The 24,123-nt window shown below is 49.7% G+C and overlaps 1 protein-coding gene across 1 annotated transcript in view; it reads right to left on the bottom strand.

Moving 5' to 3' along the window:
- DNAH9 (dynein axonemal heavy chain 9) overlaps positions 1–23,630 on the bottom strand; it is a 214,927-nt gene extending 191,297 nt beyond the window's left edge. The window contains exons 1-14 of the mRNA XM_009280185.1: positions 23,625–23,630; positions 23,103–23,299; positions 21,248–21,406; positions 20,356–20,486; positions 17,737–17,948; positions 17,298–17,531; positions 14,020–14,187; positions 11,636–11,752; positions 10,568–10,718; positions 9,422–9,536; positions 7,453–7,521; positions 5,380–5,506; positions 2,551–2,806; positions 1,044–1,285 (exon numbers count right to left, since the gene is read on the bottom strand). Of these exons, the coding sequence (XP_009278460.1) occupies positions 1,044–1,285; positions 2,551–2,806; positions 5,380–5,506; positions 7,453–7,521; positions 9,422–9,536; positions 10,568–10,718; positions 11,636–11,752; positions 14,020–14,187; positions 17,298–17,531; positions 17,737–17,948; positions 20,356–20,486; positions 21,248–21,406; positions 23,103–23,299; positions 23,625–23,630 (2,184 nt within the window). The remainder of the gene's footprint in view (positions 1–1,043; positions 1,286–2,550; positions 2,807–5,379; positions 5,507–7,452; positions 7,522–9,421; positions 9,537–10,567; positions 10,719–11,635; positions 11,753–14,019; positions 14,188–17,297; positions 17,532–17,736; positions 17,949–20,355; positions 20,487–21,247; positions 21,407–23,102; positions 23,300–23,624) is intronic.
- Positions 23,631–24,123: the final 493 nt, after the last annotated feature.

Raw genomic sequence — 24,123 nt, forward strand, 5'->3', positions numbered from 1 at the left:
GCAGGACAGAGACATGGGGACACCCCATTTTGGGCCATGGTGCCTTTCTCTCCCCAGGACCTTCCTGCTGCTTTGCAGTTGGTCCTGCCCCTGTGAGCAGCATTGGCAGTGCCACCCCACCAGTGGTGCCAGCCGTCCTGCCATGACCACAACCCCATATTCTCCTTGGCTAATCTAGGACGTGCCCTGGTCTTTTGGGTGGTAGCTGGAGGTGGCTGAGCCTGTTACAGCTGTGGCAGCAGAACAACATGGGTACAGTAAAATGCTCACCACAGGTTCAGTGTGCAGAGAAGGGGGTTAGAGGGGTCCAGGGCTGACTGCAGACAGCAAGGCAAGGTGAGCAGCAAGAGCTCAGTGTGCTAGAGAGGGTCAGCTGATTCTCTCCAGAGTCTGAGGCCATATGGTGACCCTCAGGAGAGGGCTGCATCTAAAACCTATCTCCTTCCAGGCCAAGGTGCTGTGCCTGACATGCACAGCACCTCGCTTGGGCAGGTGAGGAGCAGAGCTTTGGGCTTTCTCCTGGCCTGCAAAGAGGACTCTCAGTTCTGGCAAAGTTGCTGGAAAACACGGAGGTTTCAGGCAGCAGCTTTTTTCCTGTCACTCAGCTTCTCCATGGACTGTCAGCGTCACCTCCCGCTCCCGCAGGGGGACAACAAGTCTGAAACAGAAAGGTCAGCCACAGCCAGCTGCCTCTCTATTTTCAGGTAAATATTTTAGAGGGGAATTTTTCCTCTGAGCAGGACCCCAGAGCCCGATGCACGACTCCCCTCTAGTGGCTCCACAACAGCCAGGACTGCTGGAGCCAGACTCCTTTGCTGGGCTGCGGCTGCTCCCGTTCCTGCCCCAAACTGGGTCCCCAGTGGTGCCCAGCCAGCAGCCCCACACCACACAGCCATACCAGCTCACTCATCAAAGATATTGTTAATTAACACTGGGTAAGATTTTCAAATGAATTGAAACAGCTCTAGACATTTCCAACAGAGCAGAAAAACATACAGAGCCTATGAAGAGCCAACAAACCCTTTGAGAAGGTCCCCCCTCACCTTCATCAGCGAATGAATCCTCTGCCCTGATTCTGTGACAAGGCTGTAACGCCTTTCCCGACGGTCCTGACAGTCCTCTAGGCTTAGCAGTGATTCTCTTTTACCATCTTTCCTCTCGAATATGGGTGACACCCACGATTGCACGGTGGTCTGGATCTCCTCAACATTGTTTTTGGCTTTCTGTATCCTCTTCTCGAGGTCGTGGACATCATCCATAACCATGGACATGTGATCCCAGATACCTGGTAAAAAATGAGATGATTGACTACATGTTTTTAGAGCTTCTGGGCCAAGCTCTTGTGCACCCTTAAGACCAGTCTCTGACTTTTTCCCCTTGGTCTCATGAATTTCTCATCCATCATTAACACAACAGACTTACCATCTCAACCAACAGAGCCACTTCTAGCTCCCTCCTCCCCCAACAAGCCATGGTACGGACAGCCGCAGCCTCTGCTTTCTGCCAGGAGTACCAGCACCGTGGGGATATCTGATAGTTCCCACTTCCTTCTACCCAGATTTGATCTCCCACGTTCTGCTACTGGAGAGAGCAGCGTGGGGAGGATGAGTACCACAGGCTGAGTATCCCTGCCACCATCACTAAAGCAGGGACCTCGCACCTGTAGCCCTAACACATGGGCTGTGCCAGCCCCAGGTACCAGAGAGGGCTGCACTTAAATGCAGGGAACTTAGGGTTCAACTGCAGGAAAATCCCTTCATCTTTATTGTGCAATGGAGAAAGAGATTTTCAGCACGAGGGCTTCTGCTTTGCATGTTCCCAAGGGAGGACACTTGTTCCTGTTCATACCACAAGCCTGATGACAGAAATATATATTCCACCTGTGAGCAGTTTGCTTTCACCAAGAGGAAACAAATTGTCTTCCTCCACTCTGCTTTGCAGTTAAAACTGATCAAGCAAGAACACTGGTTAAATCATCCCAAAGTCACGGTGCACAAACCCCACCTCTAGCTGCAGTATTTCATCCTCCTGGAAAAGATAACGAGGTGGCCCTGCCTCTTACTGAGACAATTCCATCCCAGTGTCAGATGGCTGGGCCAGGGGCTCCCGCTCCCTGCACAAGTGGGTGAGAAAGCAGTGCTTCGGGGACAAAGGCACGCAGCCACACAACGGGCCACTTGGGCTGGCACAGGGGGGCCAGCACAGGCAGTGAGCAGATACTTCAACCCCAGACTTGCCAGCTCTTGCAAACCCAAATCTTGCCACCTCCTTGGTGGCGCTGCTTACAGGGCAGCCTCTCCTCCCCAAAAGCCCAGGCGGAACCTGAAGGGAGCAGAATCCTGTCCACAACCCCAGCAGATCAAGGGAACGTGGAAAGGAGCAGGCAAGCTGAGGGCTGCCCTTCATCTCTCCAGTGCTGGATCTGCTGGAAAGTCACCTGCCCTGCTGGGAACCACAGTTGGGAACCAGGTGACGGCGGTTGGGCACAGGGGGGAATCTGATGAGACCCAAGTGTATGTGCTCTTTCCCCCTAACACAGACATAGCTCACCCTCCATCTTCCAGTTCAGTGTTTCTTCTGCCTCTTTCAGCTTCAAGTCAATATCCCGCAGCTGCCCCTGTATTAGAGGGTATTCAACCTCCAGGGCTGTCTTCAGGACCTTGTTGTATCTGTTCACCATCAGTTCCAAGTTGGCCACCATCTGCCGGTATGATTCCTTGGAGGAATAGATTTCTGCTGCTGTCGGCGGGATGGCTCCCATCTGGCTGCCAGACAGGTAGCTCACCTCCCTCAGCACCGAAACCAGCTGGAGAAACAAGGCAGAGAGCTGAACACGGGGCAGTCACCCCCGTTTACCTGGCAGACATTCTCCAATCAATTCTGAGCGTCTCAGGAGTTTTCTGCTGTTTTATTCACAAAGCAGCATGTTCCGAAAAGGGCCTGGACACCTCCTAGTCCATACCATCTGTCTCCCATTGATCTTTGCCTCTGGTTTTCTTCCCAACAAAAGACAGACAGCTCTGTTAACTACCCAGCCAGGAAACTCTATGCAGCCTCTAAAAACTATGATGATGTCTTGTTCTCTCAGCTATCCTCATCAATAGAGTCTTTCAGCAATACCATGCCTGCAAGCGGAGCTTAGCAGTTATCTAAGTGAAAGATAAGATGGCTCCAGTTCTGTTGGTTCGCTGGGCTGACTGGCATAAAAAAATAAATAAATAGATAAAAATAATACCATGGCCCCAAACCCAGTGACTCAAATCCTCCTGTGCCCACCTTCCACCAAAGACTTCTGCTAGAGATTTCTCCCAGCCCAACCAAAAGCACTCAGTGCCACCACACATTTGAGTTGCGACGGGACCGGATTGAGGGGGATTATTAAATTATAAACACAAGTATAAATTAGTCCCTGCAACAAAGGAAGCAGCGAGGTCTTCAATATATCACTTCCAAGATATATCTTTGATATATGTTTGCTTAGTTTAGTGGCTAATGAGAGGTAAAATGCACCTGGAACTGCACATGTTGGCAGGGTGACAGAAATTCGGTACGTTGTATGGGCAGTGGCAGGGGTGAGGACCCCTCCTGGCTGCAGCTGAGTTTGGGGTGCAGCTCCCTAAAAATCACCTTTCCCTTAGACTGACAGACTGTATCATCCTTTCCTGTGAAGACGTGAGGAAGAAATCTCTCTCTGATCTCATCCCGTTCATGCCCTCCGGCCCCAGTTCCCTGCCCTTATTTTTGTTAGGAAAACTGGAAAGTTGCAGGTATGAACAGAAGCATGTGAAGCCACAAGCGCAGGGACTGCATGGCCAGGAGCCTTTGTCACTGCCCTGGGTGACAAGCAGGGGTTACCGAAACCTCTCCACCACTGCCTGACATTAGCCGAAACCCAACATCCAGCAGAAGTGGCCAAGGAACCTGGGAAGCATGCTGCCTTTGAAGGGACGGCAAAGGGGAGGAACATGGAATGCAAGTCAGGAAGATAAGTCGTAACACATTCAGAGTATCTACAATACTAAAGTGACAATGAACATGATGACGAGAAGAGGAAAGAAAGAAGGGGCGAAGAAGGGTGCAGGGGGCAGTCTGGAAAGGTGGACGAAGGAGAATGGGGTGGGAGGAAAGGGAAAACCAGGGGACTGAGGGAGCATGAGGGCAAATGAGATAGAACCAAGCTCCCCTCCCTTCTTTGCACCGGAAGAACATCTGGGACATCCCCACCATGGGGTCAAGGGTGTCTTCCCCTCTTTCCCCCTCCTCCATGAAAGGTGAGCTCTAGAAGACTCTTCCATGCTGAAGGGTTGCAAATACATCCTCCCTCTAGGCAAAATGAGGTGCTCCTATCTATTCTGGAGGGCATGAAAGGGCTGCTAAGCAGGCACTTGAGGACATCAGGCAGTCCTCAGTATGGAAAGCTGAGAAGAGCAGCGCAGAAGCACTCAAAGACTGGTATTAGAGCTGAGAACAGGCATGCTCAGCACATCACAGGCTCCAAACCCTGTCACCGGGGTGAAGGGTGGAAAACATCCCCTGGGACCGTTTGGCTCACACCTTAGCAAGGAGCTTCCAAGGAGATGAACAAATCCTTTGACTGAGGGCCAAGCTTGAATGAGCTCTAAAACCTAAACACTTTCCTTTAACAGCAGCATGACCCAGGGAACAGGGGAAGTTTTTGATGCCAACATTTCCCAGGCCCCTGAGATTCAGCGCCTTCCCAGCAAATGGCATTTTTACAGTTCACAGACCCTGGCTCCCACCAGGCCCCAGAAGCTTTCAATCCATCTATGCACACTGCTGGCTTGGACCCCTGCTTCTGCTTTGGGCGAGCTGGATGGTCAATCCTCCCTGTGCTGGAGACAGACTTTAGGGGAGCTCTAGGGGACAGAGAAAAGATTTTAAATCTATCGTAAGCCTCATGCACCACAATAAAGGAAATCCAACAGCCACAACATTGGAGTAACAAAACAAACCTTTCCTGGGTTTTTTATACCCTTTCAGGAAGCTCAGATTGCAGGTACACATAACACAACCCCATCTCTGTAGATGATGACCCAACACTCCCCACACCCATATCAAATCTGGTCTGGAGATGCTGACACCAGTTAAACATCTGGGTACTCAGATGTTTACTACTGACTTTCTGCCACTGGCTTTAACTAGAATTTGCTCTGCTTAAACCATAATCCTGATATTTTACCAGGAGATAGAGCCCACAAAGAGGATGGTAAATTCATGTTACCAATCACAGAGGGGGTTCCATGGACCTCAGCAGAACAGATCTAGTGCCAATGCCACCAGACCTCCCGTGCACGGTGGGGCACAGCTTGGAGACATGCCCACAGGCAGGCAGGAAAGCTAACTGGCAGCAGTTTTTACCTGGGGATCAAAATTGACTGTGATCAGTTTGGTTTCTGGATCTCGCCGGATGAGCGGTTGAGTAAGGTTGTACTGTGATTTTTCAGAGACTGTCTGGGACCAGTCTACATAGAGCTTTTCCTGATACCTGCCAGAAAAAAAACAACATCCACCATGTAGCTACCGAGCCAGCAGACCAAGGCATATAACCAAATGAAAGCCAAGTCCACTTCTGAGGTCATCTCCATAAACAACATTGCTTCAAAAACAAACACCTGAAAACCAGTGACAGCATCAAGTCAGCAGGGCAAAGATCTCTCTAGTACCATTTTTAGCAGACGATTCAGATTTGGAGACAGACTTTCAAAAGCATTTAGCCTAAAGTAATAGATAAGCGGCTACGGGGCATTTCCAAAGTGTCTAAGCAGGACGGGTGCCTAAACTTATACAAATAGGTTTATTTGTATAGGTGGCCTTAATTATGCTTGTAATCGTTTTGCTCATTTTGCCTTATTTATGGCCTTAAGTTGCGCCAGGGGAGGTTTAGATTGGACATGAGGAAAAATTTCTTTACTGAAAGAGTGGTTAAACATTGGAACAGGCTGCCCAGGGAAGTGGTGGAGTCCCCATCCCTGGAGGTATTTAAAAGACGTGTAGATGAGGCACTTAGGGACATGGTTTAGTGGGCATGGTGGTGTGGGGTCGAGGGTTGGACTTGATGATCTTAGAGGTCTTTTCCAACCTTAATGATTCTATGATTCTATGATTCTATGAAATGCCAGCGATGGATGCAGTTGCCCTCACTTCTCTCAGAGTCACTGCATCACTGCAGAGAGATAGTCAGCCTCGGGGAAATTCAGCTCTTTGAGAGCTCAGTGACACCACTGGGGATGGAAACACAGAGGGCTGAACAGGGGTCCCGGTATCTCACGTCATGCACAGTCCCAACCACTCAAGCAACAAAGTCTCTTCTGAATCGTGTTGTCACCTGAGCACTTTGGGAAATGTCACTCAGAAAACACCATCTCTGTTGAAGTCACCAGGGATGGAGTGGTGGTCCCCATCCCTGGAGGTATTTAAAAGACGTGTAGATGAGGCACTTAGGGACATGGTTTAGAGGGCATGGTGGTGTGGGGTCGAGGGTTGGACTTGATGATCTTAGAGGTCTTTTCCAACCTTAATGATTCTATGATTCTATGATTCTATGAAATGCCAGCGATGGATGCAGTTGCCCTCACTTCTCTCAGAGTCACTGCATCACTGCAGAGAGATAGTCAGCCTCGGGGAAATTCAGCTCTTTGAGAGCTCAGTGACACCACTGGGGATGGAAACACAGAGGGCTGAACAGGGGTCCCGGTATCTCACGTCATGCACAGTCCCAACCACTCAAGCAACAAAGTCTCTTCTGAATCGTGTTGTCACCTGAGCACTTTGGGAAATGTCACTCAGAAAACACCATCTCTGTTGAAGTCACCAGGGATCCTCTGTTGGTCTGCTCCCTTCTGAAAGGCTGTACCATAATTATTCAGTCTTTGTTTTGGTAATCAGGAACAGGGCTCCCTCCAACTGCCCTGCAGTTGTCTCAGCTCCCTTCATTGCTGATGGAGGGCAGGCCCTGCAGAGATATCTCCTTCCTGGGGAGGTGGCTTTTCCCAAGGAAAAGCCCAGAATGAACAGTTGAGATTTAACATCAAATGTAAAGATATTAAGTCAGGGGCAATGAATCCCACTCTGAGTTGTGGAATGTACACATTACAGCCACTGTAAATACACTCTGAATGGGCACAAGTGGATTGAGACTTCTGATCAGCCCAGGTTTTCCACCACAGCAGCTTCTACATCCAGCAGAAGTTTATTCTAACGTTTCTGCTAGGCGGCACGGCTCCTGTTCCTCCCATGCGAACTTCCCATTTCAAGACATCACAGAAAGGCTGTGGTATACAGCAACAGGATTCCTCCTCTGCTCTCATCAGAAAACTCCCTCTGGCTTAGAAAGGGACATTCCCAGGCCCTGGGCTGGCAAACGTGCTGGAAGGTGGCTTAGAGGAGAACATTTTTTCATACAGTTACAGCCTTGCCTGAGCCACCACTTACCTGTCAAGCAGCCGGATCATTTCTTCATACTTCTCTGTCACCCTTCTTCCTTCAGCAGAGTCCAAGCAGCTGGTAGCACAACAGACAAGCTCAGCATTACGTTTAGCTCTGTGAGGCTGCAGTCTGTATTTACCCCTTCCCAAGATCACCCACCAGTTTGCAGGCAGCTTCTAACTGACCAGGGACCGTGGATTTCACCCCCGCCACATCACCGAAAATCATCTCACTGCAGAAAGGCTATCCAAGCCCCAGTGCGCTTTCTCAGATATTGCAACCTGCAATATGGGAACCACATACTGGGGGGTAGAAGGGCTCAGTGCTGCCAGAGTAAATTTCACACTCCATATCTGCACGGAGCATGGCAACCTCCACTTACCAGCCAGCACTTCCCAAGATCAAAGAGGCTCAGAAGGAAGCAGCATGTGGCTCCTGCTAGATGCAGCTCTTTGCGGTGTCAAATTTGTACCCCTCAAACCGTAGGGGTAGGGAAGAGCAAAGACATCCCGGAGTGTGGGAGGCAGAGCCCTGGCCACGCTGCCTGGGCTGTACAACTGCCTTCGAACCCAGGGAGGCAGCCGGCCAGAGTAATTCTTACAAGGCCATCTTTTCCCCACTGTTTCATCTACAATATCCAAGTTTTCCTGAAAATGGTAGTTGATTTTGGAGGACATTTTGACAAAACCTGAATTAACTTAAACAAAACCTAGCAAAGGGAGTGACTGAGCAGTCACCACTGGGCAAGCACTGATCAAACCTCTGGAAGTAAACAAGTTCCCTAAGCAAACCCAGCTAAATCATCTTTGGTTTTCCTTTTTAATCCTTTTTCTCTTTCAAGTTGCACGTAGGCAACAGCATCACATCACCCCTGCTGCAGTGCATGTTATTAACTGCTCTACACAGAGGAAAGAAAAATCAGTGCAAAATGCAGATCTGGGTCCTTCTTCATGGTTTACAAAATTTGCCATTCAGATTCAAACCAGACATGATAACGTGGTCTCTGTGTTGGGGACAGTCCAAGAGCCCGTTTCACCACGCTGATGTCTTTACTGCTGCAGAATAACTGTGCACTTAAAGACACTTACTTAATGACAATACACAGTGAGAGAAGGCTACAAATATTGCACAGTGATGGAAACGGCTTATTTTAGTCAAGCACATAAAAAAAGTGGATCCATTTACTCAAAATCCTGTCCAGCACAAGTAAAGCTATTCCTGTGAGCTGCAAGGTGCACTCCCTGGAGCACCTTCAGTTGTCCTGAGTCCAACACTGCTTTACTTACAGGGCTTTTAAATGCTGTCTCATATGATGCCATGAGATGTGGCAGCTGTGGGTGTGGGGTCACATTTCTCCAAGACCATCCACAATAACAAGCATTCGGGTGATAAGTATTCCAGCACTAGCTTCTTTCCTTGATCTTGGGAGATTGCTCCTTTGTTTAATGCTGAGCAAGTAATCTTCTGCCAGTGCCCAGCCAAGTCCTCAACTGTTCACCAACCTGGAAACTCAGCTCCATCAATCCATCTTAGATGAGTCCAGTCCAGCACATCTCTGCCCTTCACAGCTTGGATGATCCCAGAACCAGAGCTTGCAGCCGAGGCCTGGGCTGTTCCCAGGGAGGTCCTGGAGCACATGCTGAGTGGGATCGCAGTGGGAAAGGTTCCAATACCTCCTTCAATTGCAACCTAGGACTACGTCTGAAAGCTGAATAGCCCATGTACTATCCCACTGTGCCTCTTAACCACTTCAAAACAAATCCAATTAATGAGTTTCTTAAAAAAATGATCACAGGGAAGCTGAAAAGCACCAGTGCAATCACTTCACGCATGCCGAAACCAGGACAACCTCTTTGACTAAGAATTATTTCAGTTATAACCATTGGATAATGTTCAACACAGAAAGAAAATCAGATTGATTAGAGAAAAGATATCAAGATGGTCATAAAGCAACTTAGCTGGAACAGACACGCACAGATGTGTGATGTGCCTGAAGTGACCAAATGGCACCTGGATTCGTTCTCGCAGCTCCCGAGCCCAGCCCAGCGCTCCAGCTACTGGTGGCATGTTCTTGTGCACAGGGGGTGATCCTGGGGAGGGCACATTGAAACAGCATTTGACTGAACACCGCACTTGTAATCCCAGAGATACACCAACAGAAACTCATCTGCACAAAACTGCTCTGACTTCCCAGCTTCCTTCCTTAAATCGAAGCATCTGCTACACTGATGTAGGTCTGTGACCAGGGCAAGTCTCCTAGCACCTCTGGACCTTGAATAAGGACCTGAGATCAAAGGAGAAGCCCGGCATATGTTAGCGACAGAGGTGATACAGAGGCATCCTCTGCCTGGGATGCATTCCCTGCTCCCCACAAACACTGATGTAGGCATTTCTGACCAGGAGCTAGTTCTGACCATCTTATCTAACACCCACAGAACAACACCCCCCAAATTCACAGCAAATGATGGACTTGTCCTCCATGAATCTCTCCATTCCCTTTGTTAACCTGCACTGGCTCCAGCAGTGCTGCCTCTTCTGGACTTGCCTTGTTCCAGTACAGTCTTTCTGAGGCAAGTAAATGGGTTGTTGTTCAAAAAGACACGCTCTAATCCTCATTATCTGATAGGAATCTACCCACTTCCTCCTGTGCCAACATTCATGGGGAATAATAAACCTGGGAAAAGGTTGATTAAACCCTTGGCTACAAAGCCCCACAAAGCATTACAACGGAAATGCAATAAATTCATATTGGGGAGCACATGAGCAGGTTTGCAAGTCCCATGGGATGCTCAAGGCAGTGCACAAGTGTGGAGAGAAACCTCTTGTCACAGCCTTGCTGGGGGAAAAGCTCAGCATGTGTCTTCATTCCCAGTCACGTATCATGTATACACGTTTGAAAAAGGATATTTCCCCCAAAAAAAGATTATTTGCTTTAATACTAAGAACAGAGCTTTCCCAGGCTTTTCCATTTCCACTAGGAGCTATAGAGGCTGAAAACGTTTGTAACTTGGGAAGTTTTGGTTTCCTTAGAAAAAGAAAATTATTCCCCCACCCCACCCCTCCAAATTAATCTAAATCCAATTCATTGTAAAATCAGTTTTACTCAGCACATGCCACCCACCGAGCTCCAGCTCTGCCCGGATGTGCCTGGAGTAGATCAGCCTAGCATGGTCCAAGGTACTGTTGAACATGCTGATGAGGACAGAGTATTTGTCAGCAGCATCTGCAGCGATTACTGGCCGCTCCAAAAGGCTCCCGAACATGTCCAGCAACTGTGGGGGTGAAGAAGCAGGGAAAGAAAGGGGAAAAAATTCACAACCTTGACTTCTGCAGAGGCACCCACTGGGATTTTCCTTACTAGCCCAGATGTCTGCACCAATGGGCATTTTGGAAAAAGGAAATTTCTTTTCTTTACCCTGTTTTCCAAGTAGTCCCTCCCTTTGTTACAGAGATGTTCAGACTTTCTCTGTGGGTGAACTATATTCCAACTGTCACTCTTCAAATGCTTCAAAATTTGCTATTTTTTCAAAAACCTTAGAAAAATAAATACTACCATTTTCTACAGTCTTTTTTACAAGCATTTATATTGAAGTTTTTCAGAAAATACCACTTACTTTTTCTGCAAGACAGACTGATTGGTAAACAAAATAGCCTTGTTTCTAGAAAACCTCAGTTTCCAAAATTGAAATACATCCATATATTAACAATATTAACAAATTTATATTAACAATAATCACCTGTTTTTTAACAGCGGTTCTCACCAGGGAATCCTAGAAAAAGCATCATTTCCTCCAACTCACAGACAGAGACACAAGTAAAACTCCTGGCATCCGAAAGCCTGATTTGAATAATTTCTTTGACTATCCTTTCTAAAACTGAAAAAAGGTCTGTTCTGTTTGTGTCTTAATGGGAAGAGCAGAAATACTCCCAAAGCTTTCAGCAAACACACTGCTGCCAGCTCCGTGGCTTGACAGTTTGCGAGGGACCCACAAGCCTGAACATCACTAACCAAGACCAGCCCAAAAGATACAAGTCTCATTGTCCCACTGTCCATTCCCATCGGCAAACACCAGCCCCGTGTGCCTGTAGCTACAGCACTGCCTGGCCTCCTCTGTGTGATTCTCACTGAGACAAGCCATAGGCGCCCTGATTTCCCTTCTGCAAAAGAGAAGGGACGTGACAGACAAACCTTGAAGGCGTGCTCCAAGTCCGAGGCATCATCAAAAGCCTGGATGAAAACAGTGCCCAGCCGCCGGTCGATGTCTTCTACTTTCTGCTGGAAATCAAAGGCGTCTTGCTCAAATTCCTGCGGGGAGGCAAAACAGTGAGCTGAGAGGCTGCAAGATGGCACCAGGAAGGCACCAGCAACCTCCTGATCCAGAGATCTCTTGTCTTCTTATTCACCATGAATTAAACCACTCCTCTGGCCAACCTTCGGCCATCACAACATGGCAAAGCCCACCAGAGCCTGAGGACATTTCTGTACTGTCCCACGGCTGAGGATCTCGGCCCTTTCTCTGGGATGGACCCTTTAGTCCCGACAGCTTTCCACAGTCCAACGAGCACTAACTTCGGCCTAGAGGCAAGATGGACTATTTCCGCACCCTCTCCACCCTCACTTGGCCTGAAGACTACACCATTATCCAGAAAACCCACAGATGCTTCTGAGTTCCAAATCCAATCTACTTTCAAGCCAAAACAAACCTGTGGTGTTGATCACAAGTTGGCTCTAAGTGGGGCAACAATAAAGGGAGTTTCAAAACACTGGCACAGCTTGCCCAGAGAGGTTGTGGAGTCTACACGCTTGGAGATATTTAATCTTGGAGATATTTAACCTGACTGGTCACAGTCCTGCTCTAGCTGAGCCCGCTTTGAGCAGGGGGAGTGGACTAGGTGATCTCTAAAGGTCCTTTCCAACCTCAACAGTTCTGTGTTTCTGTAATTTCCACCAACTTCTGGCACTGCTTTTCTTGCTCCAATTGTAATAAATCCTTTGAAGTTCAAGAGTATAACCTAGGGTTTTTTTCCTACAGGTAAAAGAGCCCAAATCAAAGATTGAACTTGACAAACTGGGAGACCGGTCCTTCTGTCCTAGCTTGGACAAAGCCACTAAAAATGAGGCCATGTGTCTCTCATCTGAAAGGACAAAGCACAAGGAAACAGCTTTTACTATTGTCACTGCTGAGCTCCAGCAGGACCAGACACCATGTGGTGTCAGCTAAAAAAGAGCCTCTAGAAAGCAACAAACGGTGCAAAACTCAAGCACTGAAAGAACAAGCATGATTCAGAGTCACACAAAAGGCCATGGGGTCACCAAAACCAAGCCAGCTCCTGTGGAGCTACCGTCACCACTCTTTCTGTGCCCTCCCTCCTGAAGGAGGGGTGACACAGAGCAAGCAGCTTTCCAGCAAGATCCTCCCAGGCAGCACTGGGGACATGCCACCCACTGCAGAGATGCACCCCAGTACAGGAAGCAAAGCCCAAGCCACCCAGCACCACACCAGACAGGTCCCAACACCCGAAGGAAGGGCACACCAGCCCCGTGTCCCACCACCAGCCCAGCCACCCTTTACCCCAGCACAGCCCTTTCTGAAGGAAGCAAGGCAGGATCCTGCTGGAGGGAGGACCTTGCCCCGGGATTACCTTCCACTTGGATATCTGCCATGAATGGCTGCCCCACGAGCAGTGTGAGACTGGAGCTCCTCACCATGAGCTTCCCTATAGCCACTCCAGTGTAGCACTCCCTCCTCTGGATGCGTGAACAGGCCTAACCGTGTCCTGCTCACCAAACACAGCAAACTGACCCCAGGGCAAATGGGACAAGCAGCAGAAGAAATCAAAGATCCTCTGAGATCAGACACAACCGTGGGACACAGGTCCATTTGGAAATGCCATTCCCACCCTTCCTTTGTAGCTCACCCAGGCTACGCTGCTCCAGTGTCAAAGCCAAGAGCAGGAGTTTCTGAATGCAGTAAGGAGGCCTGTGACACCTTTGCTTTGCCCTGCCTGTACGGCACATGCTGGTGGGAGCATCTGTGATCTGGATGGCCATTGAGCCATGACCCAGAGGGCTGGGAATATTCCTTTAATGAAAGCACTACTGATAATAAAACACGGAGTCCTTGAATTCTGAGAGCACCAGATGCCATGCGTTCATCTAGACAAGAGCAAACACATCCCCAGAGATTACCTGAGCTGGCCCTCATCAGGCAAGCTAGGCACCAACAGCAGGAAAGCAAAGCGACATGGGTGTTGGTACAGCTTATACACCCCAGCAAGCATCACAAACAGGGAAAGGTTGTGTAGAAGGCATGGAAATCCAGGTTTCCCATCTGCACTGGTCTAAGGTCCTGAACTAGCTAGATACAGACCTGCAAGAACTCCCAGATCTCTGCAGGAAAGGCCAGCAGCTCCCTGTTCCCTACAGTGACAGATCAGGTCATAACAAAAGGAGGAAGGAGCTGGGAAGAAGTCAGCAGGACTGCACATGAGGCAGGGCTCCATCGCAGAGGAAACTGCTGCTTTGGAAACATGCACGTGTTGCTGGCGTTCCCGCAAGCTGGTCCCACCTACCGTGTTGGTCAGCTCAAGACAGTCATAGGTTCGCTCTGCAAACACCTTGTACGCCTCCTGGAAGTCCTCATACATGTCCAGGACCTGCTGGCCCAGGGCCTTTCCTTTAATCCCGCTGAACTCGATCTTTTCCAGCTTCATCAGGTCCAAGGCAGTTGCCAGGACATCCTTCAAAGTCAATGGAGGCACACACAGGTTAAGATGTTGACAAAAGAAGATGACAACAGTTGTCACAACACAGAGCTGCGCTCACTGCTGTGCCGAAGGACCCCCCCAAGCACACTACTGGTGCTCAAGCTGAGTGGCACAAATGGGAAGGGGGGAGCCAGATCCTGCCTGTCCTGGGCATCAATGGCTGCTCATAACATGTCCCTCCCTAGTGGGACGTGCTGCTGCCACTGGAAATACTACGCCAACTGTAAAATTGCTTTTAAGGGCATATAGGGGACAGAACCAAAGCAACATATGAGATCCTGATATGTCATTCAGCATAGCTAAGAATCTTAAGGTTTTAACCAAAAAGAGACCTCTAATGTTTACAGGTATCTGAACTGTCCAAAAGCTCCTGCTCAGTAAAATCTCTGTGTCCAAGGTGGTGTTACGGAGCCTGCCCAGCTGGCCCTCTCTGCTGAGATGGGGACATGGGTCCTTCCCTTCCCATCCTCCGCAGCCTGGCAGGGCCTGACCCCACGGTGCCACCTCTCAGGAAAATGTCCCGCTCACCAGGCTATGGCAGCAGCGCTGGGCAGCCCTGCCACCACCCCACCCCACCCATCTCTTTTGGTAGGGCTAAGCAAGGGCTGGTTGAACGTCCATTGTCTCAGAGGACGGGGAGAAACATGCTGATCTCAAGCACAGGAACGTGCTGGTGGCCATCCTGCTCACGCTGAGCTCAGGGGACAACCCCGAACGCAGAGCTAAAAGGGTATGGAGCTTCACTCCCAAACGGGCAGCATTCAGCTGCTGTCATTGCCTCTCAGACAGGCACTGTTGAATGAGTCAAAGCCCAGGACACAGCCCATGGCCCAGAGCTTCCCACACTATGCTGAGGCATCACCAGGCTTCGGTGCCAGCCCGTGATGCTCCGGCAGAGGCGGGGAGATGCCGTACGCCTACAGCTCCCGACACGGTTGGGCGTATCAGGAACAGCTTCCAGTCAAGGGAACTGCTGCTCGCAGGTCCCTGACAGCTAAACGATCGCTGCTTTGAGAACCCTCCTGCATTTCTGAGAGAACAGGGTGCAAGCAGAGAGCCGACCGAGCCAGGCGGCAGGTTTTACATGCAATGCAAAACAGTGAGATGAACCAGGGGAAAGAGACCCTTCTCGCTCCATGTGTTCATGGGCTACTCATGCACCAGTGTAATTCTAGTTTTTATGAAATTTCGAAAACAAATGAACACATGCTATTTAGTAAGAGCACATTCACTTTAACAAATACTTTGTAAGGCAAAAATAATGTGGAAATAATAGCTGCCCCTTGCTTTCTCTTACAAGGTTGCTTGAAATGAAGGGAGGGGGGAAATAGAGACAGAGAGAGAGAGGCAGAAACTTTCCTCATTAACAGGCTGGTGTGCCCTATGCTTTTAATTATTATTTTACAGCTCACTCCAAAGGCCATCCCCTCTGACTACATATACTGCAGCCTGTTACTGTCCCTGGAGGTGTGGGGCAGCCATGGAAGGAGGACATGGGCACTGGCCAAAAAGCACAGTGCTCTGCCACAGGGGGGGAAAGAGACAGAGAGAGAGAGGCAGAAACTTTCCTCATTAACAGGCTGGTGTGCCCTATGCTTTTAATTATTATTTTACAGCTCACTCCAAAGGCCATCCCCTCTGACTACATATACTGCAGCCTGTTACTGTCCCTGGAGGTGTGGGGCAGCCATGGAAGGAGGACATGGGCACTGGCCAAAAAGCACAGTGCTCTGCCACCACGGCAGTGCATGCGCAGCTCAAAACCTCCCTATGTTTTTTTTATCTGTAGCCCATATCCATAGTATCCAAGCAATGAGCAACCAGAGCCCAGAGCCTTTGCAGAGTGACAGTGCATAATTAGTCACTCATATTGTTCTCACGATGACCTGCAGTTACTCCTGTGCCTACTTATATTCCTCTCTACACTGGCCAGCGTAATTTGGTTTACTGCACACCAAACCCTATTGGAAACCATCGTTATGAATAGTTTTAAAATAGACATCAGTCATGATGGTTGTCAACATAGTTAATTAAAGAACACATAAAAATATACAGCGTGTTTAAACGAGTAAAACCTTCTGTCCCACTGCAGAGAACAAGAGAGGGAGAAAAACAACCCAGACCTTCCTTTGAATAGGCAAACGTTGGCAGCTTGTACATTGTACACGATCCTACATGCCGGGAACGTGGCAACGATAAACAAAGAGATTCACTTTGGAAGCGTGTGGGTAGCAGATGAATGCGTGCTGTTAACTGCCTGAGAGAGAACAGGTATATACAGTGTCTGTGTAACAGGTATATACAGTGTCTGTGTAACAGGTATATACAGTGTCCGTACGCCTGTGGTCTCCAGACACAGCCACCCGACAAGGAGAGCACAGAGAGCGCTCGTATGCGCAGGGCTGCCCCCACACATTCAGACCTGCTCTCTGCAGAATAACATCCCCTCCAGCACGAGGAGCCCTCGGCCACGCTGGGAGCTGAGGGATGACACCAAATGTCCCTGCCTCAGGTGACCACCTCACAGTGACAAGCCTTGGCAAACAGGGATGCCCCTGAGCCACAGCACCCCAGTTGGACAGTCCATTAAGATGTGAAGGGATGACCTGGTGAGGAACGTGTCCCTGCTCCTCCCCAGGCCCATGTGGCACAGCCAAGTGGCGCCCAGCCTCAAGGGGAGCATGTGCCCTCTCCGAGTCAGGCAGGACCCTGGGTGTCTCTGATGGCAACTGGAGGACTAGGAGATTGCATTGCTTTATTTAGAGTCGTGCAAACCACAGCCCTCAGTAATCCCAATACCCTTGCCCCAACAGGAGCAAGGAGTCCAACAGGACTCTTGGGAACAAAAGACACACCTACCAACCTGACCAGAAGGACACAGCTGTGTAGCTTACATGTGCACTGAGCAGGACACGGTAAAACAAGGTCCTAGCTTTGCTGTAACAGAAGACCTAACAGCAAAGAGAGTGGCCCCATCCCCTGGCATCCGGTGAAGGTACAGGGAGGGAAGACACCAGCAAGTGAGTTCATGGCTACAGAGCTCTCCTGAAGGCTTGCAATGTTTTTCAAGACCAGAGTCTCACCTCCACCATCTCCAGTCTCTTCAGGAAGCTGTCCAGCCTCGCAAACACTATTGTGGCGTGGAAGTCCCACTCCCTCACTTCTTGGCCTGGTTCATAATACGTGTGCAGTTTTTCCCTTCTCTCCTCAAACGCCCCTTTGAACGCGTTCATGGTGCCGAGCACCATTTGCACCTTGCCCAGGCTGTCTTCCATCTCCCCTTTCAGAAGGTCTTCTGGAGACAGGTACACCAGGGCCTAGAAGAGCAAAATCACACCTGAGAGGTCACTTCTGCCATCACAGAAAACAGCGACTTCTTGCACTGAACGTGTTTGAACCTGCCTCTCAAGTTAAACGTCACGTAAAGAATCACTTTGCCAGGGAAGGACAGGGGAAAGGACGAGAGAGGGAACTTTTATTAAAAAACTTCCTTTGGCAAACACAGGCATCACGGCCACGCACCTGCTGAATGAGAAGGTTGCAGATTTCTTGGAGCAGCACTACAATCCGCACGGGGACGTTGTAGTGCTTGGAGGTGACCCAGATCAAACACACCACATGGAGCAGCGGGACCAGGAAAGGCTTCACCTCGCTGAACTCAACCCTCTCTATGTCCTCCAAGTGGCACTTGAGGGGCATCAGGTGCAGGTGAATGTCCTGAGCTTCGGTCAAAGCTGTGTCAAGAGATGGGAGAAGTGATAAGATCCACCAAGGTGGTGCGCTGGGTTATGAGCTGGATGCTGGCCTCACCTCGCCAGATGGAAAGGTGCCTGGGAAAAGAAACAGTCCTGACAAGCACAAAGCACACTCACCCGTGAACATCGCTCACCTACGGCAGTAACCAGAACAGGAAATAAACTGGCACGATGGCAAGGGACGGGGAGCTGGGACAGGGCTTTGTGCGGAGGCTGAGTCCACAACTGCTAAACGAGTTGCAGGGAACGTGTCCGGCAGCACTGAAAATACAGTGCTGCCATCACTCTGAGCAGGCCACAGGCCTTGCTATGTAGCATCCCAGGCTATACAGCGTCACAGGTCTTGGCCTGAGCTCATTTTAGCTCAGGTTTGGCTACAGCAGCCCCTTGCCCAGTGGCCAGATGACCACGGTCCCACTTGTCCTGGCTGTAACAGCAAACCTGTCAACAGCAAGGGAACTAATGTCTGACTAGTTGAAAGCTTTAGCTTAGCTTTGTACAGCTGTGTGGTTTTACCCTGAAGAATTATCCCAGAGTGCAAGCTTTACTAGAACCAGGTGATCGCTGTGCAATTAAACCTGTGGACCAACAAGAAGAGAAGTGATGGAAGTACTTGAATGCATACAAAAAAACCCCCCAAAACCCCAGACCAAGGAAGAAGAAACCCCCACTCTCAACATCGCCTTCCCAGCAAACAGCCACACCATCACATCAGCAGGGAGGGCACAACATCAAGGAAAGGGACAGAGACTTAAAAGCAGGTGCATACAAATCTGAACTGTGTTGTAATGGAAATTAACAATTATAGTCCAAATTACCCAATTAGGGTTAGTATTGCTGTAATCGGATTAAAACCAAATATTTGTTGTGTTTTGATTAGACTCTTAAAGCATTAATTAGTCTGACAATGAACTCTTGGCTCCTTATATAAGGGGTGCTTCTCTAGCCCCTATAAATTGCACAGCGTAGAGTGCAACACAGATCCTTAATAGATTAAATGTCTCCATGTGAAAGGGTGAAGAACAGTGTTATCTGTCAGCATGTACATCGCTAGCAAAGCCTGAATAACCATTGTCTTGCCAGAGAGCAGCTGGGTTGAAGATGGACATGGAGGGTTGGTCGCGTTGGTCCGCGGGGGGTGAAGCAGCAGGACTACACTGTTTTTCACTACAGAGGAGAATTCGCAGTGTTGCCTTTGGCTGGACTGAACTCCCCTAAGCAAAGCTCACCAGAAAAAAGATGATGCTTGATTCAAGAGAGGTGCATTTTTTAAGGTAGAATTTTGCTTCACCTACAGACAAAAAAAAAAAATCCTTCCTTCCTTATAAGTCTTCTTATGAATGAAAAGGAAAAAAAATTAAAAATAAAATTAAAAAGGGCTTTAATTCCCTAAACTGGGAAATGCAATCCTTTCATTTTTCTGCTCAAAGCTCTCTTGTCTTACTGAATTGTGCCAGACTGGCAAAATAAGGGAGGGGAAGGCAGATCTGCTGATGCACACCACCACCTGCAGGTCACCCACCCCACCGGGATCCTTGCAACAATCTCTCACTGACAAGGTGGCCAGGAGAGCTGTGGGCTGGCCAGACTTTGCAACCCTGGGAGGACGTTACTGGACGGGGACGTGGACAGATATGTGGGACGGGAGGCCGTGCTCCCCGTGCGTCACGCTTACCCCCCATGCTGCAGCCCCTTCACAGGTAACAGACCTCCCCACTGCACCGCTACGATGCAGGATGCAGAGCTCTGCCTCTGCCCAGCTCTGCCCAGATTTGCGTGCAACTGCAGGGACCCTGCTTTCTTCTCGTGTGACACAGGTGACAATGGCTGCCTGCTTTCATCAGAGGCCTTGAAATCCTCATGCCCAAAGGGCCCCATCCTAAAGTGCAAACTGCTGTTCCTTTAGCAAGGATGTTTGGGCTGCAGTGGCCAAAGCCTGGGAAATAGCAGTCTAACAAAGTCCTGGGTGGTTTCAGTTGGCTACAAGATCTGTCCTGTGATCCTGAACCCCCATTCCTGAAGACTGACACCACAGGAGCTGGTGAAAGTTGGGGTGAGTCCTGCTGAATTAATGCGAATGCTTTATTACAGCAGAGTGAATTCCCGAATCCACTCACCCTGACCTTTGGGAAGGGTCTGGCTCAACAGACCGGCGATAAAGCTTGTCCCAGCCTGGAAACAAAAGCATCAGATGAAGCACAAGCAGACCAGTTTCACTCCACAAACCAGAGGGAGGGCCAGCAATGTGGTTGCAGACCCCACAGTCACAGCAAACTCCAAATGACCAGTGCCATTACAGACACATTGGACTTGAAACCAGCGACACCAGGCTGTGAACAAAGGCCAGAAGTCATCACATAGATGTGAAGTTGCCCAAGCATCTCACCTTCCTCAACATCCATGAGCATAGATTTGAAGGCTGGGACGTAGCTGCTCTCAACTCTCTCCAGCACCTCCATCATGTTCCTGACCTTCCTCGTTCTCAGCTGACTGTAAATGCACTCCAGGTCATCACACCTACAGCAACCAAGGCACGTTACAAGCCCACTTGGGGAGCATCAGCTGTCTCCCCACACCATCCACTTCCCCTGGGCCTGATTCAGGATTTCCTCTATCTACACATGGACTGAGTCCCAACAGTGAAAGTAAATGGGAGGAAGCTCCTGCAGGAGGCACGGACAAACTCTACAGGACAGACAGTCGGTGCTGGGGTTCACCACGACAGCAGCTCTGCTAGTGGCAGGACACTGCTGAATGAAGCCACCAGGTTTTTCTGCAGGCTTTAGCGACAGCTCTCCAGCAGGCAGGGCTTTGCCCTGAGTCAGCCTGTACCAACATGGCACAAAGGTTTTCAAAGGGCAGGAGGAAATTCCACTCCCTGGCTCTTGAGCATCTAAACCCCCTCGGGCATCGACAGATGAACAGCAGCCAGCTGAGCTGCCCCATTTCCAGAAGGCCCTACGGAAGGTGTCCATCAGCTCTTACTCCTAGCGAACAGTGATGGAAAGAGCATTTCCAAAAAAAATCTCTCAAGGTGTAGCCCCTGGGCTGGGGCTAAGTTAAACCACAGCCAGCTGCCCAGTGACCTCCCAGACACTCTGCAGATCATGATTATTTTACATGTGGGAACAATTTTCCTTAGCGCAAGTCCTTGCATGAACCTGAGGCAGCCTGCTCCTCTCAACTCGCAGAAGTAGCTCTGTCTGCCACCAGCACTCTCCCTCCACCCAAAACCAGTGCCAGTGATCACCATGCCGTGGCCAGGCTGCCCAGGGTACCTGTTCTTCCAGAACTCCAGTTCCACCTTTGGGTTGGGGTTGCTGCCTTGCAGGAGAGGTTCTGAGGACTCTTTCTTCAGTGCTCCCTGGATCTGGTAGCTCCAGACTATGATGGCCGACTCAGTGGCATGTATAAGAGATTTATCTATCAGCTCCAGGCTGCAGAAAAATGATCACACGATTAACTTTGCTTCCCACTTGTCGATGTGCATTGCTCAGTTGTATCTGCTTAAAATGACCCCATGGGCAGCTGGATTTTACAGATTATGTCTAGCTTCAGGTTGGTCTATGCCAGCTCTACAGGTTGATCTAGATACACGTTTCAAAACCACAAGACCATCAAAACCTGTAAGATCTTGCTGTTGTTTTAATACAGGAATTACACCCTGGGGAAAACGGATGAAGCTCTGCAGCAGCGTAGGCAACAACACATCGTTCATAAAATGAATGGTGGAAATGAAGAGCCAGTTGCCACCTCTCTGCACAGCCAGTCACTGACGCATCACATCCATTCAGGTTCAGGGTCTGACCTGGAGAGCCATACCTCCAGCAAGATTCTCTCTCCCGGTGCTGTCCTCGCTGAATCTACTCTATCTCCCCACAGTCATTAACTTGCTTAATTCAGAGAGAAACAACACAAAGTGGGCTGGCATGTTGAGGACAGGTCACCCCACTGCCTTGGAAGCAGTAACTCCTCGCACAATCCCACCCACACCACGTCCTGTCCCAGGAGTGATTAATCCCACTGCACTCACTAACACATCTCCTGAGGTCCCACAGGTGCAAGCACACAGCCCAGATATGACGATGACATGATGTGCAAACACATCTGTCTCTAGGGACCTTCCGGCCTCGGTTATCCTGGCCTGGGCCAGGCTCACAGCACTGCAACAGTCAAACTCCTTCCACTCCCAGTTTTGGACACCAACCTGGTTTCTTGGGAGGACCAGGGTGGAAGTTCCCCCCAGCTGCAATGTGAGCACCCTGCCAGATGTATCAGCTAGCAAAGGATGGGGATTCCCCAGCTGCTGAAGATTTCGCAGGATAAAGACCACCTGCACATGGGGCCCAGCCTGCCATGGCTGCTCTAACTAGCCAGAAACTCTGGGGTGGCTTTCCTGGGGATTGTCCGTCAAGGACTGGAAGTGAACTTCAGAATCATGACAGCTACCAGGGAGGTCTAACTATGAATGGAGAGGACCAAAATTGTCAAAGTTGTCCATTTACTTCTTGAAGAGAAACACAAGGAAATGCAGTGGGTGTCTGGGAAGCAACCCTACTTCTCCAGGAGGACAGATGCAACAGGTTCTAAATCTCCCTATGGGACCATGAACAGTTCAGAAACTTCCAGGAAGTTGTAGGTGTTTTTCCCTTTACCTTTGCATGATAAATCTGGTTTTAAAGGAAGGCAGAATAGTCTTGACCAAGCAGGCAGCATGAATCACTAACAAGCGAGTCGTTTAACTTCTAAACGGTGCATTTTGGGAGCAGACAGAAGCCAGAAAAAGTAGCCACTGCCTTCCCATTCAGTGGTATCAGGAAAACAGGAGAGGTTTTGCCCACAGGCTTTGGTTTTTTTCCCCAATGTTCCAAGCAGTTCATTGCTTCTCTGTGCACCCACATGCCTTTGCACTTTCTGAGCTTTTCCTGTCTGTACTGTTTGCACAGTCCCCAGAGACAGAGCCCATAAACTGGAGAGCAGGTAGAGCAAAATACACCCGTCTTGGCAGTCTGGATGAGCAGCAGTTGACAGGGAGCAAAGAAGAGTCACCATGATTTGGTGGGAAATCCCCAAAAGACACAGCACACGCATCAGCAGGAGAAAACGCAGTGGAGAGCCAGGGGTGGTACTCACGATTTCTCATTTTCCAGGTCAATGTCCTCGATCCCCTCCAAGCCAGCTGGAAGAGGCAGCAAGGTCTTGCCCTTTACTTGGCCAACAACCATGAAAACAGTACTTTTTAGGCTGTGGACATGACGTATAATGTCTTGTGACACCACTTGTGGCCAGCCCTGATGGTTCTTCTGGTTCGTCAGGATGGGCACAATCACCTATAGCAGAAGTCACAAAAAAGCAATGGAGAAAAAGAGCTGCAGGAGATGGACAGGCCACCAGGCTCCGAGGTCCTTGCTCAGATGAGCCTGGAGACCCAAATTCATTGCTGTCCCAAGCAGTTCCCTGCCTGTGCAAAACAAGGGCAGGTGACAATGAACAGGCTTCTCTACAGGCCCACTTTGTGTACTAGTACACCCTCTCCCCCAAATCCAAGCAGCCGAGAAAGGTGGAAACCAGCAAAGTGAGCAGCCCCGTCTGCAGGCCCTCCCAGCCTCTCAAACCTGCAACTGGAGGCAGCTCCACAGGCTTTTGTCCCCTTGCCCTCATGACACCTCCTGGTGCTTGCTCCCCATTTCACTGCCAGCAGGCAGGGGAGGCAGGCAGGGTCATGGGCTTCAGGCAGCCTTTCAAGACCAGCAGGGCTGGGTTGAACCCACAGGCTGTCCCTTATGGCAACCCCCAGTGTGCTGAAAGGGAAGGTCTTCTGGTACCTCCTGGGATCTACTGTTGGTGAGGGTCACCTAGGTCCCCATCCCAACTGTACTGCAGGTCTTGAGCACAGCCATTTTTTAGGTTATTTCCCAAAGTTGTAGCCCACTAAATGTGATTTTTGTCATGATCAGTGAAAGTCCTCAGGGTTTGTACTGACCCCACAGGGTGGGGTCTCAAGGCTGGGCTGGGCTTGCCTGGACCCGAGCTGCCTTTGGCTTGTTTGACCTGTGAAAGCAACACAGTGTCTGTCACCTACCCTGGGCTGGCTCCACACTGGGAACAGCCTTTGGCAACAGCCTGACAAAGCCAGGTTGTCCCTGGTGACAAA

This window comes from Aptenodytes forsteri, unplaced genomic scaffold, assembly GCF_000699145.1.
Source record: "Aptenodytes forsteri isolate BGI_AS27 unplaced genomic scaffold, ASM69914v1 Scaffold707, whole genome shotgun sequence".
Taxonomy (NCBI): Eukaryota; Metazoa; Chordata; class Aves; order Sphenisciformes; family Spheniscidae; genus Aptenodytes; species Aptenodytes forsteri.